Source organism: Artibeus jamaicensis, unplaced genomic scaffold, assembly GCF_021234435.1.
Source record: "Artibeus jamaicensis isolate MK-2021 breed Jamaican fruit bat unplaced genomic scaffold, CSHL_Jam_final scaffold_1964, whole genome shotgun sequence".
Classification (NCBI taxonomy): Eukaryota; Metazoa; Chordata; class Mammalia; order Chiroptera; family Phyllostomidae; genus Artibeus; species Artibeus jamaicensis.
The window spans coordinates 21,857,262-21,875,693 of NW_026522030.1; the positions used below are offsets into that span (position 1 = coordinate 21,857,262).

Here is an 18,432-nt window from a genome sequence, read left to right on the forward strand (position 1 = left end):
GAGACCAGGCAGGAAACACGACTCAAATGTCTCTGTACTTTTGACACCGCCCAGCTTACAGCTGAGCGGACTGCGTACTCACCCTATTTTTTCAGCAGGAGAGTGGATGCTGGATGCAGGACCACACAGCCTCTTCAGAGATTTGGGGCCTAAAGAATATTTGGGCTGTGGAACCACTCATCAGGGCAAGAACATCTTAAGGAAATTCAGAAATCCTGGAATGTTGGAGGCATATCACAATGTCCACAGGGGCCATGGCGTTAACATTACTAAGTGAATCAGTGGACATTAAAGTGTGGTGGGCATTGAAGTTGGATAGAAAAAGCCTGCTCTGCCTAAATGTGCACAAATTCAGATTTTAATAAAACATTCAGCCAGACATTCCAACCATGATGGAATCAACCAAAGAGCCACAAGTTTGTGGCCCTTAATCAAAAGTCCAGCCAATAATCCATATCCCTAAATAGGATGCTCTAAGATCTATAGTGTCTGTTCCGGAAAATCGAGCTCCAGAGGTGAACTTCATTCATGTGCCTCCATGAAAGACAGTCTCTTCCTGCCCATCTCAAGCTTGACCATACACACTAGAAGGAATCATTTTTAAATAACTTACAAAGTTATTTCAAAGGACAGCAGTTATGTCCTTTCCTTGCCTCCTCACACCTGGTCCTCTTCCTGAACCTCGCCATACCGACCTCTTATTTATTGCCTGTGACACATCAAAACTCACACTTTCCAAGACTTAACAAGACATTGCAAGCTTTGTCCTCTTGTGTGTTTTTTGGTTATCTTCCCACTATAGGTCATACAGTTTATGGAGTTCCTCTGGCCTAGCCATTATTTTTCTTATAGGGCATGCAATATACATTAAGGCTCAGTTACCTGGGGATAGATGCCTAACTATTGTCTTCACAAAGAGAGCTGAGCCATCAGGGCATAGGAAAGAGGAAGAGCATGAAAGAATATATGCTGCCCATGACCTTGGCACCTTTAGGCCTAGGCTCTGCAACCCATGCAGGCAACCAGATACCCTCCTCTGAACACTGAATCACATGAGCTTCTCATATACCAGTAATTTTCATCCGGTGTGCCCCAAGAATTTTTAAAACATGCAATACCTTTTTAGTCAGGGGCACCGACTTCTTTTCCCTTGGATTGTTAAATTAAAAAAAAAATGACAACACAACAGTAGCTGTCCGGTGTGAATGAATCAAAATTATAACTCGTTTTTGTCAGATAGGCAAAATATATATTTGTGTGTGTGCTAAAGAATTTTAGTAATTAGTGAATGTGTGCCATGAGATGAAAAGGTTGAAATCACTGTCCTAGACAGATAAAGGTCTGTGATGCTCAGCATTGCCTTGTGAAACAGGAGGGCTTTGTGATGCAGCCTGGTTACATACTCTGTGAGGCAGACATGACAAGGTCTAGCACATGGAGGCATTAGGTTTCAAGACCTTGAAAGATGATGGCTAGTGAGGTTTAGATTATGTTGAGCCCGACATTTGTTCTGTGGGAAATTGGATATCCCTTATACACTTATGGCTCCATCATCATTATTGCATTAATTATTTGGCAAGCAAAAAAGAACCACCAAGAATTGAAGTTGGGACCTAACAAGAGCCATTGCCGGGTAGGAAAACACTAGGACCATGACTGAATCAATTAAGTCTGAGACAAGATTTTATCTCCTTACTTTCTCTTGTTGCTCTTACTCTCTGCTTTTTTTTTTTTTTAAATGGGGATATCCTCATTGGATCCCAGAACAGCTCCATATTTAGGTGATTCTTCTGGTTGGTAGACACTTAGAGCCTCAGATGGCTGAAGTCCTTTTGCTACCAGACCACCCACCCTTTAATCTGTTCCAGTTTCTCTCCTGTCTCATTATGATCTCTCCACAAAACTTGTTCAGGGAATGAGGGTGGAAGTGTAGAGTAAGGAAGTGCCTCAAAAAGAATCAGAAACAAGAAGAGAAAGAAAGTGATGGGTGAAAAGGTAGTGTAGGGAAAAGAAAGGTAGGAGAATGTATAAAATTGGTATACAGAAAAAAGGTTGGGAAACATTTGTGGGTTTTGGCTCATTTTAGACATTAAAAAAAAAGGCATGTTCCAGCTTCAAACTTTAACTTTTTTTGTCTGTAGCATCAACGGAGAGTCAAACAAAGGGCTAAAGATAGAACATCAAGAGGTAAACTCCCCCTCTCATCTCTGACTCCCCCCAACTGTGGGCGAGGTTCCATGGCTTTTGCCCTTCTTTGACCTCTGTGTGTGGGGGGTGGGGCCAGGTACTCTAACCACTAAAGCTTCCAGTTCCCAAGCTGACAAGTGCTCCCAGAATTTCTAGGGTGGGAAACTGGAGCCTGGGAATGTTCCAAAATCCTCTACCCTATCCCAAGGAATGAAGAATGAGGAAGCAGGGCAGAAGTCTTCAACTGTGCCATTTACTACTTTCATGGCTCTGTGGAATTCACTTCAGCTCTGAGTCTTTTATCCATGAAATGGGCATCTGAAAACCCTACCTCACTCGTAGTATAGCTGTGAAGATCTAATGGGATAGGTCCAGGATAGCAGATTATAACTGGTTGAGTTGGACACAGACGTGCCTTAGGGCATTGACTGTTGTGGTTTTCAGTCTCTTCTCAATCAGAGGCCTTTAGCTTCTATAGGATGTCCCTGAATCCTCTCTCGTTCCACGTAACACTGTCTCCTGGTTTCTCAGCTCGGAGACTTTCCCGGAAAGAAGCTGAGAAGCCATGGGAGCTCCTGTCTTTCATGAAAAGGTGATCAGTTGCTCTTTGTGGTGTCCCAGTTTCAGCCTGGATCACAATGGTCTCTCTGCTTGGCCAGGGAAAAGGATGAGGAGAGAGATAATGGCTGGGAGGGAGTTGGACACAGCAGGGGCTGCAGCAGGGTTGAGAGGGTTGCCAGGGCAAAGGGGGCTCAGATGACTCAGGAAAGAGGAGTCTCCCAGTTCTGGGCTAGGCTCTCAATGCCCCAGAATTCAGAAACTGATTAGTGCTTAATTCATCCAAACTGATTAGTCCTTAATTCATCCAAACCTACCTGGGTTTGTACTCAGCCATAAGACCAGTTAGCCAGCTAAGAGAATGGGTGAATAGTGCATAAATAAGTCATTATTGTCGTATTCTCCTTACAGCCACACCCTTTCAAGGGCAGACCCCTTGGCCCTGCTGACATTACCTCCCCTGGTGCTGTCTCGAGGGCAGTTCCTGGGACAGCCCTCATCCAGGAGCTTCACATTTCATCCTCCTCTTAAGAACTCTAGAGAATGAGATTAGCTCCCCAGAGACATTGTATACGCCTCACAGTCCCCAGGGAGCAGAGTTCCCACAGGGACCTCATTTTCCACAGCTTGGAAATACTGAATACCATGATGTGGCTTTCTTAGCCCCAAATGAGACTGAGTCCAGGTTCTGCCTGGTGATGGCTCTGGTGAAGCCTTATTAGCAAACCACTGACTCCCCATCCTTTGCCCCATCTCCTGGTTAAGCTTCTTAACACAGGGCAGTGACAATTCACCCACCTCCCAGTTGCCCATGACCCTGCATTCCCATGGGTTGTCTGAGATCTTGCCCAACAAGCCCCAGGCCCTCAGCTCAGCACTCCATAACTTGCCCAGTGGTATTTTCATAGGAAGAAAAGTAGAGGAGTAACCACTGGGGGAAAGGGGGGTGGCCCCAGTACATACAGGACTGGGGAGGGCAGGGCTAATCTCCAGACAACAGACTTCTAGAGAGGTAGGTGTCAATCCATCAGTAACAGATGCCATTTTCTCTTCCAGCCAGGGCTGGTTTCCTCAGGAGGGAAGTGTGCGGAGGCTCCTGTGTGCAGACCCCTCCTGCCCCATCTGCAATGCTGTGGCTCTGGAGATCAAGCAGTGGCTGGCTAGTGAGAACACCCCAGTCTCTCCTTCTTCATCAGGGCCATCCCAGGATTCCTCTTGCCTAGAAATTTTGTCCAAGTCTAGTTTGTCTCTTGATCGGAGTCAGGGTTCCCAGCACAACAAAGAACTTTCACATCCATCTGCAACCCCCTCAGTGTCACAACGAATGAATCAGAAATCCTTAACCCAGTCAGCTTCCCAGCCAACAGGTACAGTCAGCATCCAAGACTACTGGGCTGACCACCAGCTAAAGCAGGGATATCAAGCACCAGATGTGTCCTGGGATGCAGATGCTCTGTCTTCTTCAAGCCTTGAGGAGCACAGGATTCCTGTGAACCAGCAGGACAAGAACAGCAACACCCAATGCCTCTGGGAGAAACAAGGTCAGCAGCCCTTAAGCACCCTTTCTTTCCCTCAACCCAGAACTGACAAACCTAAAACACCCCATGGCCTTGCATTCCCTTCACCTGCTCTTCCTGTGTCACAAAACTCTGAGGTATCTTTAAGTACAGGTATATACGTTTCTATAGCTGAGGGCTTCCAAGGTCTGTGAAAGAGTTCCTATTGCAGCTTAAAAGGGTTCCTATTGCAGCTTAAAAGAGTTCCTATTGCAACTTATATGCCTTAAATATTTTCCAAGCCTAGAGGGAAAGAAACAACCATTTCTTTCATCATAATGCTACCGCTAAGGCCTCTGTTGAAAAGATAGGCTTTCTTTTATCTCCCTGACCTGGGGTCATAGGAGGTCAGCCAGTCCACCCAAAATGTCTGGGTTTTTGAAGGACCCAGAGCAAATATCACAGCAAGCAAATCCCAACTCCATGACTCCAAATCTACCCTCTACCACCTTTTGGTTACTAAATGGTCTCTGTCCATTGCCTGGGGGACACACTGAGGACTCAGTGTTATCTGCAACATAAGCACTGCTATTTATTTGTGGTTCTGCTTTTCCACACAGTCCCTAGTCCACCTCTGAAGATCTCTTCACAAAAGTGGAGTCCTCGGTACCTTTTTCTTCAATTATTTCTCCTTAATCTCTGTACTATCTGTTAGCTCCACCTTCTTCCCATCTAACTTTGGGCTTCTTTATCTGACTACCAAAAAGCCCATATCAATGTCCCATTTCCAACTCTGGCCCAGTGTGAAGCCTTGGAGTGGCACCTGCTGCAAAGGCAGCTCCAACATCAGTGATGCTTGCCAGTTGTTGCCCAGAGATCTCTGTAGAGGCAGAGAACCATACAACATAAACCCTGAGACATGATAAGCAACCAGTCCCCTGAGACCTAGGGTCTTACCTGTGTGGGGAAGCCTGTTTCGGTCCTGAAGAGGCAGGTAGGGTTTTCCTAGAGCATGCCCAGAGGTGCTGGGGTTTTGCCTTCAGAAGTGGTCAGTTGAGCAGGTCGATTCACCATTGCTAGGGCCTGTTCCAGAAGATCCAGCAGTCCTTCCAGTTGCTTCTGTCCCCTGATGACTAGCAGCTCCTGCTCTGGAGCAGCACACTGACCAATTTGAGTGTCCCCTAGTCTGCAGGCCTAGAGGCCAGTGGGTGTGGGGACCTGTCCTGATCCACTGAGGCAGATGGACCAGTCCACAGTTGCTTGCCTTGGCCAAGACAGTGCTGTAGGGCCATATGGACTGCAAATGGGGAAGATCAGCTAGGACATTGTCCCTGCCCATATCCTCATTGGTGGGACTGCAGCATTTTAGGAGCTCTGGAAGCAACTTGCTTCCCTTATGCCCCAGAAAGTAAGACCTACACTTGGATCAGGAAGTGACACCTGAATACTGACAGGTCTTGATCAGCAGCAACAAGCCTCACCAGATACTGTCACTGATCACCTGATCAGCACATGCATGGATTCATTCTCAGGGAGTCACTGAGAGACTGAGTCACTGAGACAGGTTTTGGCCTTTCCATTAGGGCTACTGTCTCTACTATGTGACTCTCTCCAGGGCCATAGCCCCAGCAATCACTAGCCAATAAGCAATCACCCAGATGGTGCCTGGGCCTGTTGGGGGGTCAAAGAGAGCCTCCAGCTCAATCTCATTTAAACAGCAATGTATGAGTCCTGGGCCATGCTTTCAAGATGCTAATGGAACTTACCCAGACAGTGCTCAAGCATTCCAGATTTAACCACAAGTGAATGGAGATGGTGCTTTAGATAGCCAGACAGATCCTAGTAGCCCCCATTCATTCAATACACCCATCTTGGCCAATCTAAAATTTTACCTGAAAAAGAGATTCCTAGCCCTGGATGGGGTAGCTCAGTGGATTGAGTGTGGGCCTACAAATCAAAGGATAGAGGTTCGATTCCAAGTCAGGGCACATGACTGGGTTGCAGGCCAGTTCCCATCAGAGGACACATGAGAGGCAACCATACATTGATATTTCTTTCCCTCTCTCCTTCCCTTCTCCTCTAAAGATAAATAAAATTTAAAAAAAAAAAAGAAATTCCTAGAGATACATTTGGGGAGTCTTATCAGACAAAGGAGTCCAGGGAAGAAACTTTGGCTGTCTCAAGGAATGTCTGTGCCTAGGAGTCCTTTAGGAGTCTAAATAATCAAGGGGAAACATCTCCCCAGGAACTCCCCATCCCACCAGGCATCCCATGTGCCCCAGAATGGCCCACCTTAAAGGGGAGCTTGCAATTAAACTAATAGGTGCAGCAGAACCAAAAGCAGGCTCATTCCCGGGTATTCCTTATGCTTCCGCCCACTGGGCCTTCAAGATCTCACAGCTCAGAGGGGACATGACAGAGGCTCAGGTGCTTTGTGTTCACCTGAAGGCCCATGTGAACAACCCCAGCCTGAAGGAGCCCTGAGCTCCTTAACCCCAGGTCTCTACAAGGATAAAGACAACTCCCTATTCCAGCAGAGAAAACAGAGGTTGCAGGGAAACTCAAAACAGCCGAGAACTACAGAGATGGGGGTACAGCAATGAGGTTCTCCCCAACCAGAGAGAACATCTAATCTGCCTGAGATTCAGGGGCCAGTAGATACACTTCTAAGTAGAACCTCTAAAGCCCCTGACTTCCCAAATTTATCTCCAGGATCTTTCTCAGGTAGAATTTTAGTGTGACCAACATGGTTGCCTTGAGTGAGTAGGGACTAGCAAGGTGTGTCTGGATCTATAGAGCCACCATCTTCATCCTCCCAGCCTACTGCTCCCTGTCAGCACCTTCACCAGCTTCTCCCTCACCGTAAGTTCCTCCTGAATCCTCTAGCATTCCTTGGGGCAAAGATCCAGATTAGAATATTCACTGATATGTAGAATCTAATGAACAAAATAAACTGATCAACAAAATAGAAACAGAGGCATGGATACATGGAACAGACTGACAGCTATCAGAGGGAAGGGAGGGCTGGATGAAAGGTGAAGGGATGTTCTTAACTAAACATATATGCATAACCCATAGACAACAGTTGTGGTGATGGCCAGAGGGAAGGGGGGCAAAGGTGGGGCTGGGGGAGAAACAGGGACATCTGTAATAGTGTCAACAATAAAAATAAAGACAAAAAAAGGCTGTTAGAGCAAGCTGAATGTCCTCATCCAAATAATGATTCCTGAGAATGTCCACTCTGGAGCACCCATAGTTTAAATGGCCTGGCCTTACAGGATCAATTTACCAGGCCACCACTCACTAGGCCCAAATTTGAAAGCTCAGCATTTGAAAGGACCACATGTTTCAGATCCAAACTTTGCAGGGACAAAATTTGTCAGGCCACACTTTCTAGGGCCAGGAGCTATAGGGTCTGGTAAAGGCAGCTCATACTCACAAGAGCCCTACCCTTCCAGAAGCTGCAGATGTTGGCTTGGAAAATAAGAGGAAGCATGTTCCACACTGGATTAGCCCCAAGGTGAAAGGTGAAGGGCATAAAGAATCCATTCTCTCTAAGGAGGAAACACTGGTCAAAACCACGACACAAAAGGTTGAGAAGAGTCCACCCTCCACCAAAGGCCCCGTGAAACTAGCTAAGTTGGAGAAGACAACAGAGGACAAGGGCATCACTTTCTTTGATGCCCACCAATGCCTAGACAATGAAGTCCAGCAACACCAGCCCAGGCGCTCCTTGTTCCAATGCTTTTCCCACAACAGCTCTAAGCACTGTCCTCAACAGACTGGTGCCACTCAACAAAAAACCTCAACTCTCACCTCAGCAGGAGGCGCTGGCCTAAACAAGGAGAATACCCATTCCAGAAAAAAGGAATTCTGAGTCTCTCAAACTTCTGCGTCTCCCTTAAAAAGGCTGTCATCATTTCCATTATTGTGCAGATGAGGCAGCACCTTCTCCAAATATACTCTATACCTCTAAGCAAAGAATCACCTGTTTTTGTCTCCTTATTTTCAATGTGTTATATGATGGAGAGAGTAGAGGGGGTAGATAGTACTTCCCATGTGGTATAAGAGCTTAGACTCATATTTCTTTCTTTTTTTTTTTGCTTTGTTCTTTTTTAAAAAAATACTTATTTATCTTTAGAGGGAAAGGGAAGGAGAGAGGGAGAGAAATATCAATGTATGGTTGCTTTTCGTGTGTCCCCTGCTGGGAACTGGCCTGCAACCCAGGCATGTGCCCTGACTGGGAATCAAACCATGATTCCTTTGGTTCCCAGGCCCACATTCAATCCACTGAGCTACACCAGCCAGGGCTTAGACTCACATTTCAGGTGGGTCAGCATTCCATACAACTCTTTCAGCACCACCCTAGGCTGCAGATAAAAGTACTTGAGCAGAAAAGGAAGACCTTCAATGCACTCTAAGGTGCATTGAAGGTAAAGATCAGGCTTGAAATCTTCCCATGGTGTCTTTGGGCACCAGAGGAACAATGTGGACATGAGAATAGTATAGAAGTAGTGGCCAGGAGTTGGTGCATTTTTGTCCCATAGGCACAGTTCATAGATAACCTTTGTGCATGCCCACAGACTGGAGGGAAGGTCTGTAGAGGAGTGTGCACCATCCTTGAGGATGTGCTTTATGTTTATCAAAAGCAGAAAGCTAATATGACAGATGTCAAAATCAAATGATAGCATCTCCCCTCTTTGTGCCCTGTTGTTAGTGATTAGCTCTTTAAGAGGTAAGCCATCTGGTTCTCATCAAGAGGGAACCTGCTGTGGTCCTTTTGCCTCTTTGACCCTCATTGCCTTTCACCTGAATGTAATGAATGCCTCCTAAAATAAAGAACAGTTGATGGGAAGGTCCCCAAAAGCATCACAATAAAAATGACTTTGAGCTGAGTTTTACATTCAACAATTCAAGTATCTGAGTACTTTATATGCTAGGTACTATCACAGACCCTAGGGACATAACAGTGAACAGCACACAGGACATCTCCCATGGAGCTCATGGAATCCTGAAGTAGACAGTTAAAAAAGAAGTCACTAAAAGCAATGTGATAAGAGCTGGTTAGAAGAAGTCAGTCACCTGCAGATGTAGAGTACAGAATACGGAATATAGTCAATAATAATGTAATAATATATGGTGTCAGATGAATACTACATTTGTTGAGGTGATCACTTACTAAGTTGTACAATGTCTAATCACTGGGTTATGCACCTGAAACTAATATAATATTATATTTCAACCATAATTGGAAAATAAAATTATTTTTTAAAGATGTTATTTATTTTTAGAGAGGAGGAAGGGAGGGAGAAAGAGAGAAAAACATTGATGTGCAAGAGAAACATTGATTGGTTGCCTTTTACATACCCCCAACAAGGGACCTGGCCACAACCCAGGCATGGACCCTGACCAGGAATTGAACCAGTGACCTTTCGCTTTGTGAGACAATGCCCAACCAACTAAGCCACACCAATCAGGGCATAAAAATAATATTTTAAAAAATAAATAAATGACAGACACGGGAGGGTATTTAACCTAATTTGGGGGAGGTGTGATTCATGGAAATCTTGGAAGACATGACATGTAGACAGTTTCAATGGATGAGCAGAAGTTAGCTAGTGAGGAGATTGTGGGGTAGAGAGGTTTGCCTATGCTGAGAGTACACAACATAAGCAAAGGCATGATATCAAACCAATGGGCTCACCTACCATGTCAGAGAACAGTGACTTGCTAGAGAAGTACCTGTGATCATCAAAAGAGCATATTAAAATGTTTGAAGGTTTGGAATGATGTTGCCAAGCTGGAGAATGAATGGCATTCACTCAACCATTTTTTTATTTCTTCAACTAATATTGAGAACCTACTCCATGCCAAGCACTTGTATAGGCACTGGGAAAACAGCAGTGAACAAAAGAGGGAAAAAACTCCATCACCAATGAGCTTACATTGATGGTGTTCTAGAGAGGGAGATAAAGAAGCATACGTAGAAAAATATATAGAAGGCAACCAAATACATTCAAAATCTTGGTAAGAGTCTTGGGGAAGACATAGGTGGGGTACAGTTGTAAATAGGGGGTTCAGGGCAGGTGTCCCTAAGACATTGACCTGTGAACATGGACTAGAGGAAGAAAGAGTAAACCACATGGATAAGCATTGGATAAGCATCTGAGGAAGAGCATTCCAGTCAGAAAGTATAGCTATTGCATATGTCTGGAGGCTGGGGCATGCCAGGTCTATTCCAAGGAGCAAGGACAATGAGCCTGAAGCAGAATAATCAAGGGATAAAGTACTAGAGGGTGAGGTCAGAGGAGTAAAGGGGGCAGATGAGATAAGGCTGAGAAGGTCATAGCAAAGACATTGACTGAGTAAAAGTGGGAGCTACCAGAGGATCTTCTTAGATCTGACATATTTTAAAAGGGTCACTTAGGCTGAGGTGCTAATAGAGGGTTGGGGCCATGGACTTGGGAGGAAGCAGTGAGATTCTTTATGAGGTTGCTCTAGTCATGGTAGCAGTGGAGGAGACTGAAAGTATTTAGATGCTGGTTTCTTTTTGAAGGTAGACAGAACAGGATTTACTGATAGATCAGATGTGGACAGCTAGAGAACCAAATGTCAAGGATGGCACCAATGTTTTTGGCTTAAACCACTGGCAGACGAAGTTGCTGTTAACTGTGGTGATAAACGCTGTAGTTGGAATAGGGCAGCAATGTTCAACTGGTGTGCTGCAAAACATGTTGAAACATGCAACACCTGACTTTTTTATAGGCAGGGGCACTGATCTCTTCTCCCCTAGATTGTCAAATTAAAAAATGACAACAGCAAACACAGCAATAGCTGTTTACTTTGAATGAATCGAAATTACGCCTATTTTTTGGTCAGATCAGCAAGAAATATATATTTTTTGGTGTGCCACAGAATTTTAGTAACTAGTTTATACGTGCCATGAGATGAAAAACACTGAAAATTACTAGAGATGTATGTGATTGGGCATGTGGGGGGCTGAGTAATGAAGAGTTCAGTTTTGTATAGTTAGGGATATTGGACATTCAAGTGTACATGCTGATTAGACAATTTGGGTATGTCACCCTGGAGTTTAGGGAAGGGCCCAGGCTTTAGGTAGGCAGGCAGCCAGCCAGATAAATAGATATACATAGGTCATGATAGAAAGATGGATAGATAGATGATAGATGATAAATGATAGATAGATAGATAGATAGATAGATAGATAGATAGATAGATAGATATAAAACCATGAACCGTGAGACTGGACTGAGGAGGCAGATCGATCACTACATCAGTGTGATGAGAGCTATGGTGTGTGGGGTCCTGCCACAGGAGAAAGTATCAGCTGATGAGGAGAACCCTAGGGTCACATAAAGCAGCCACAATAACAATGATCTTAAAAAAATAAAATTAAAATGACCTTAAGAGGCACTATGCATTCAACAGTTAAAATATTTGAGTACTTACTGTGCTCCAGGACCTATTCTAGACACAGCAGTCACACCGGCCATGCCTCCATGGAGATCATCACCTTTACGGGGCAGACAGTCTCATGTGCCCAAAGTGTCTAATCAGAATATACACTTGCATGTCTAACAGTCATCTCAAAAGTGAATTCCTGACTCCCTACACCCCCTACCAGCTCCCAAATCTGTTCTCACCATGGTATTTCCCACATCAGTTATGGTACCTCTCTCTCGCCAGTTGTTCAGGACAAAACCATTGGTGTCATTCTTTTGTTTCTAACAGTCCACTTCCAATCCATCAGTAAAATCCTGTTGTCTCAAAACAAATCCAGAATGTGACCACTTCTCACCTCCTCTGCTGCTATAATTACTGAAAATAGTATCACCACTAATCTCCCAACTTCCTCCTGACACCCCATCTCCTACAGTCTAACCTCAACACAAAACCTCGATGGTCCTAGGGAAGGGTCCTGGCTACAGATGATTGGTTGGTTGATTAACTGATTGATGTATATAAAACCATAAGACCAGATAAGGTCACAAAAGGAATGAGTATTAATGAAGGACCAAAGCATGTCACTTCCTTATGATATGGTGGGGAGACTAACTATGGGATTGCCCCTGCCTCACTGGTTCCTAAGGAAATCAAGGATGACTCAACATTTCATCAGATGAAGAGGTGGTGGCAGGACTCCCTTCCTCTGCTAGGACCCCATTTGGTACAACATGTTCATTGCTAGCAGGTGCAGAAAAGCCAGGATGGGAAGAGGCAGGAATGTGTCCTCCTCTGAATGGTAGTGATTCTGTGTCTGAGGGATGGGGGCCTAGCCCCTAGTGTGGCCTCCAGGATGAGGAGGCACAAGGCCCAGGCCTGCTGAGCCAATACCCTCCAGGTGTTTTCCTAAAGCCTCCCCAAAGATCACTGGAGGTCTTGTGACAGACACATCCTCCCTGCATGGTGGGAGTTGGACAGAGAGTCATGTGAAAGGATGCCCAATAGAAGGAAAGTGATGCAGGCCGATCACAAGAACGTCAGGTGGGAAGCCAAGGTTAATGTGCACACATCCTGTCTTAGGTGGAGCAGGTCTTTCCCATGGCCCCCACAGGCTTCCCCCTGCCCCAGCAGATTTCTATCTCAAAATTTCAGGCAACTGACCACCACCAGTTGTCTGAGTTTTGTACCTGTTCACTCCACCCTAGCGGGAAGTCATAGAATATGCCGAGCAAGTGAGTGTGTGAGACCATTTCCTTGCTCTTGCTCAGTCCTGTCATTCCAGCCTCTTGCCAGCAGGGGACCCAGATTCTCTGAGGCTAAACTGAAACTCCCTGCCCTGCTGGAGTTCCCAGCCAGTTCGAATGCGCAGACTCAAGGGCTCAGTTATCTCTGCTTGTCCACTCAAAGTCTAGTCCCTTTTCTCTGTGGGCCTTTGAGTACAACATCCCCTGCCCCTAAATTCCCACATCCTCTGAATCTTAACCTCCTTCCACAGCTTCATCTTATTTTGGCTAACCTTTCCATTGCCACCCTATACTTGCCCTGTCCAGGCTGAATCCCTAGGAAGATGTTATAATATACAAATACAAGGTCTGCCCAGACAGTATCCAGCTGTGTAATATGAAAAATAGAGACATTCACTGAAGAAGATACAAGATACAAGAAACATTGTACGCAGGAAAATGACGCCTCAGTCCTCTTCAAAGTAGGCACCTTGGGACCTCACGCGGTTCTCCCAAGCTCCATCAGCTGCCCTGCCATATTTTCCTAAATTTCATTGACAGTCTGAAATCTCTTCCCTTTCCAAGGTGATTTTAGTTTTCAGAAAAGCCAGAAGTTGCAGGGCACCAAATCTGGGCTGTCAAAGGGCTGATTCACCTGGCTGATTTGATGTTACCAAAAAAACTCTGCACGAGACTTGATGCATGAGTGGGTGCATTGTCGTGATGAAGCCGACAATCACCAGGTGCCCATAGCGGCAGCCTTCTGAATCATGTGACTAGTTTCTGTGGAGGAATGTTCAAGCTTAATGAAAAATTTGATGTAGATTCATTGCTCTACTTGCTTAGTCATTGTGAATGCAACATCACACAGTACACATGCTCACTCAACAGCACCTTCTGCCCATTGACTAGTACAGTGAAGTCACTGTTGTTCACACATGCGCATTTCAGTCCACTTTCCTTGGCTGCCAGGTTACATCGATGTTGCACAAACTGTTCTTGTTATATTAATAATGGCTGGACTTTTTCTGGACAGACCTCACATAGTGAAAAAGCAAGTTACAAAAATATTTATATTTTAGTATAATGTTTGAAATAGTAAGAATATTTTTAGAGAAGCTTTAGGTTTGCAGAAATATTGAACAGTGAGTACAGAGAGTTCCCATACACCCATTTCCTGCCATTAGCCACATACAGTTTCCTGTATTATTAATATCTTGCATTTAGTGTGGTATGTTTGTTACAATTGCTGAGCTAATGCTGATACATTATTATCACTAGAGTTTATAGTTTACAGTAGGGCTCACTTTTGTGTTGCACATGCTATGGGTTTTGGCCAATGTATAGTGACATGCATCCACCATTACAATGTCACAGAGAATAGTTTCACTGCCCTAAAAATACCCCGTGTCCCACCTCTTTATCCCTTTTTCCCTTCACTCAATCCCTGAAACCCACTGATTGTTTTTTAATTGCAGAAAAATATAAACAATATGAAGTTTACTATTTTAACTATTTTAAATGTTCAGTTCAGTAGCATCAAGTACATTCCCAATGTTGTATACACCATAATCTCCAAAACGTTTCATTAACCCAAACAATTTAAACAATAACTCCCCATTTCCCCACCCTACCCCAGGACCTATTAACTTCTATTTTACTTTTTGTCTCTATTAATTTCCCTATTTTAGGTACTTCATATAAGTGGAATTGTGCAATATTTGCCCTTTCGTGTCTGGCTTTTTTGCTTAACACAATGTGTTCAAGGTAAACCCATGTTATAGCATATATCACAACTTAATGTATTTTTACAGCTAAATAATATTCCATTATGTGGATATGTCACATTTTGTTTATCCATTCATCTGTTGATGGACACTTTGGTTGTTTCAACTTTTTGGCTATTGTGAAAAATACTTCTATAAACATGGTGTGTAAATATGTTTTGAGTCCCCACTTTCCATTCCTTTGGGTATACACTTAGGAGTGTAATTGCTGGATCATATGGTATTTCTGTGTTTAATTTTTAGGGGAATCACTGCCAATTGTTTTCCGCAGCAGTGGCAACATTTTATATTCCCAGCGGCAATGCATAAGGGTTCCAATTTTTCCAGATCCTTGCAAACACTTGTCCTCTCTTTTTTTAAGAATAATACCAATGCTAATGAGTATGAAATGTTATCTCATTATGGTTTTGACTTGCATTTCTTTTAATTAATTAATTTAATATTAATCAATCATTATTAATTTAAATCAATTAAAATTAATCTATATAATTAAATTAATTATAATTTATATAATTAATATTAATGTAATATTCTTAATTATTATTTATTAATTAATAAAGTATTTTATTAGTTATGCTATTACAGTTGTCTCATTTCCCCTTTCATTCCCCTCCAAACTGCATACCCCCTCCCACCCACATTCCCCCACTTTAGTTCATGTCCATGTATCTTAAGTTCTCTAGCTTTTACATTTCTCATACTATCCCTGCCCTCCCCCTGTCTATTTTCTCCCTATCATCTATGTTACTTATTCTTTGTACTTTTCCCCCTCTCTCCTCCTCCCACTCCCCTGTTGCTAACCCTTCATGTGATCTCCATTTCTGTGGTTGTTCCTGGTCTAGTTGTTTGCTTTGTCTGCTTTTGTTTTAGGTATGGTTGTTAATAACTGTGAGTTTGCTGTCTTTTTACTGTTCATATTGTTCATATTTTCTATCTTCTTTTTCTTAGATAAGTCCCTTTAACATTTCATATAATAAGGGCTTAGTGATGATGAACTCTTTCAACTTGACCTTATCTGAGAAGTGCTTTATCTGCCCTTCCATTCTAAATGATAGCTTTGCTGGTTAGAGTCATCTTGGATGTAGGTCCTTGCCTTTCATGAGTTGGAATACTTCTTTCCTGTTCCTTCTTGCCTGCAAGATTTCTTTTGAGAAATCAGCTGATAACTTATGGTAACTCTGTTGTAGGTAACTGTCTTCTTTTCTCTTGCTGCTTTTAAGATTCTCTCCTTATCTTTAATTTGGCTAAAGTAATTATGATGTGCCTTGTGTGTGTGCTTCTTTAAGTCCAACTTGTTTGGACTCTCTGAGCTTTCTGGACTTCCTGGAAGTCTATTTCCTTTGCCAGATTGGGAAGTTCTCCTTTATTATGTTTTCAAATAAGCTTTCAATTTCTTGCTCTTCCTATTCTCCTTCTGATACCCCTATGATTCAGATATTGGAATGCTTGAAGTTTTCCTGGAGGTTCCTAAGCCTCTCCTTATTGTTTCTGAATTCTTGTTTCTTCATTCTGTTCTGATTAAATGTTTATTTCTTCCTTCTGGTCCAAACCATTGATTTGAGTCCAGGTTTCCTTCCCTTCACTGTTGGTTCTCTGTGCATTTTCCTTTATTTCACTTTTCATAGCCTTCACTTTTTCCTCTATTCTGTGACCATTCTCAACCAATTCTGTGAGCATCCTGATTACCAGTGGTTTTTTTCTTACATGTGTGATGTTCCACACAAAATATGGAACATCTAAAATGAAGCTCTAAAATGAAGGCAAGCAGCTGTGCTGTTTGATAATTATCAGGACAAATCATACTGTTTTTGTTAGGTCCAACTATATTATCCTTTTCACATTTGTCTTCTGAATTATTTGTCGAAAATGGTGCCATGAGGACATGCATACAATGGCTGTAGAAGAAATTAATAAATTCACTTTTTTCAGTTTTATCATCACTCTGCTGGGCTTCTTGCATGACAAAATTGGACCATGGATGGACTAAATTCTACTAAATAAGAAAATATGTCTGTAGCAGCCAATCTGAGTTGCAAATCATCTATGGCCATTACAATTTCAAGAGCAAGAAGAATCCCCAATTTTCCAAAGCTTTGAGAAATGTATTCCTGTTTTGAGGTTGTAATGTCTGAGAAATGCACAAAATTCCTTGAAAAAAATTAACCAATCCGCACCATTTATCATCATCTGTGGCCTTATCTGTTAATTGTGCAAAAACTTCAGAGAAAAATTTCTCATCTTCCTGCAACATGCTGACTCTTTCAACTTTGTTGAAGAAAATAAAAGAAAACAGAAACAGATGGCATAGGCAAAATGATGTCCTGAATGTACTGTACCCTGTAAGTCTGGTGTACTTTTTGCCTTAGTTCAGAGTCTGTTATTGGTATAACTTCCTTAAACTTTTCAGTTTTGGTCAGGAATTCTCTATGCCTTTTTGGCTGAGCCAAAGCAGGCTCATATTCAAGGGATCCCATGACATCTGTGATACACTCATCAGAAAACATTACTTCAATCAGAGTTGCCTTATTTAGACATAGGATTCCTCTAATAATTCCATACAAATGGTGTAAGCCTTCCATGTTTTCTAGGTTCTCATGAGCTTGGAACAGCTGCAGTAGTTTTTTAATATAGCCTTCATTTTCCAAGGCCAGAGCCAGCTTTTCTCTATGAATAGGTGAGGAGAGCACTGAGGTAACCAAATCAGCAATCTCTTCAAGTTTATTGAGTTCACATGCAGGCAGGTCAATCAGATGACTGATTTTAGGCATTTCTTCAAATCATTCTTCCGATTGATCAGTGAAATCCTGTGTGACTTCCACTGATGAATCCTTACCTTGAACCCGACAAATTTTTTCCTAGATTTCATCATGGCTAGCTTTTTCTTGAAAACTTAGAGCCAGAAACTTAGTTTTCAGTTTCTGACAAAACAATTAATGTATTCTGTTGTTTCTGATAGGCAGTGTTTGGATTTATCATTGATTCCAAGAGTAGGGATCCTTCGGACTCTGCTGAACCAGCAGCAACATCCCCTTGAGCTCCTCCACACAAGTGAAAGAGATGGCCTGGTGCCTTGGTCATCCCATTGCCGGTCTTCATTCAGAGTATGGACCTTCACTCGCCACCATGTATCTGACATTGTGGCTGCTGTCCCCATTGCTCCGGCCACTGCCTCCACATTCACCTTGTCCACACCTCCCAGTCCTGAGAGATGGTAGTAGCGGCAGTGGCAGCAGCAGGTCCAGCTTGGCCCAAGTTCACCATAGCTCCCACGGTTCAGCCATAGGAAGGGGCAACAAAAGCCACCAAGACCTCTACAGCCAGAGTTCTGATTACCTCTCACTTTACCCCTCCATACACCCACACTTCCCTTTCCTCCCCCCACAGAGCTCACTTGCTCTCTGGCTGCTGTAGTAAATACTAGGCACCTGCCATCTTGTAACCCAATTCTCTCTGTCTTTTTCTTCCTCCTCCAGCAGGTTTGCATGGGCTGTCCGAGCAAGGCCTACAGTGGCTGGTGAGGCCAACTCTGATTACCAGTGTTTTGAACTCTACATCTGATAGGTTGGCTATCTCTTCATCGCTTAGTTGTATTTTTCCTGGAGCTTTAATCTGCTCTTTCATTTGGGCCATATTTTTTGTCTTGGTGTGCTTTGTTATGTAGTAAGGGGCAGAGCCTGAGGTATTTGTCAGGGTGGAGCAACATACCTCAATACGCTG

At 43.4% G+C, this 18,432-nt stretch overlaps 2 protein-coding genes and 1 pseudogene across 7 annotated transcripts in view; 1 reads left to right on the forward strand and 2 right to left on the reverse strand.

Annotated features, from left to right (window-relative positions):
• PHF24 (PHD finger protein 24) overlaps nucleotides 1–18,432 on the reverse strand; it is a 205,117-nt gene that overhangs the window by 74,511 nt on the left and 112,174 nt on the right. Inside the window, exon 1 of one of the 6 annotated variants that reach the window (XM_053656467.1) lies at nucleotides 5,199–5,247. The exons of the other annotated variants lie outside the window; for them this stretch is intronic. The gene's annotated coding sequence lies outside the window, so the exon portion shown is untranslated. Of the gene's footprint in view, nucleotides 1–5,198; nucleotides 5,248–18,432 lie in introns of those variants that run through there. 6 annotated transcript variants of the gene reach the window in all.
• SPATA31F3 (SPATA31 subfamily F member 3) lies at nucleotides 1,490–8,118 on the forward strand. The gene is made up of 5 exons (XM_037151654.2): nucleotides 1,490–1,633; nucleotides 2,142–2,187; nucleotides 2,719–2,779; nucleotides 3,802–4,286; nucleotides 7,700–8,118. Exons 1-5 carry the CDS (start codon nucleotides 1,490–1,492, stop codon nucleotides 8,116–8,118), a joined length of 1,155 nt encoding a protein of 384 aa, XP_037007549.2.
• LOC119053858 (serine/threonine-protein phosphatase 4 regulatory subunit 3B-like) lies at nucleotides 10,825–17,896 on the reverse strand (annotated as a pseudogene).

Coding starts and splice junctions, on each gene's coding strand:
- SPATA31F3 (XM_037151654.2), top strand. CDS start 1,490: ATGTTGAGCCCGACATTTGTTCTGTGGGAAATTGGATATCCCTTATAC. Junction 2,188..2,718: donor TAAAGATAGAACATCAAGAG/GTAAACTCCCCC, acceptor CTGGTTTCTCAG/CTCGGAGACTTTCCCGGAAA. Junction 4,287..7,699: donor ATGCCTCTGGGAGAAACAAG/GTCAGCAGCCCT, acceptor CTACCCTTCCAG/AAGCTGCAGATGTTGGCTTG.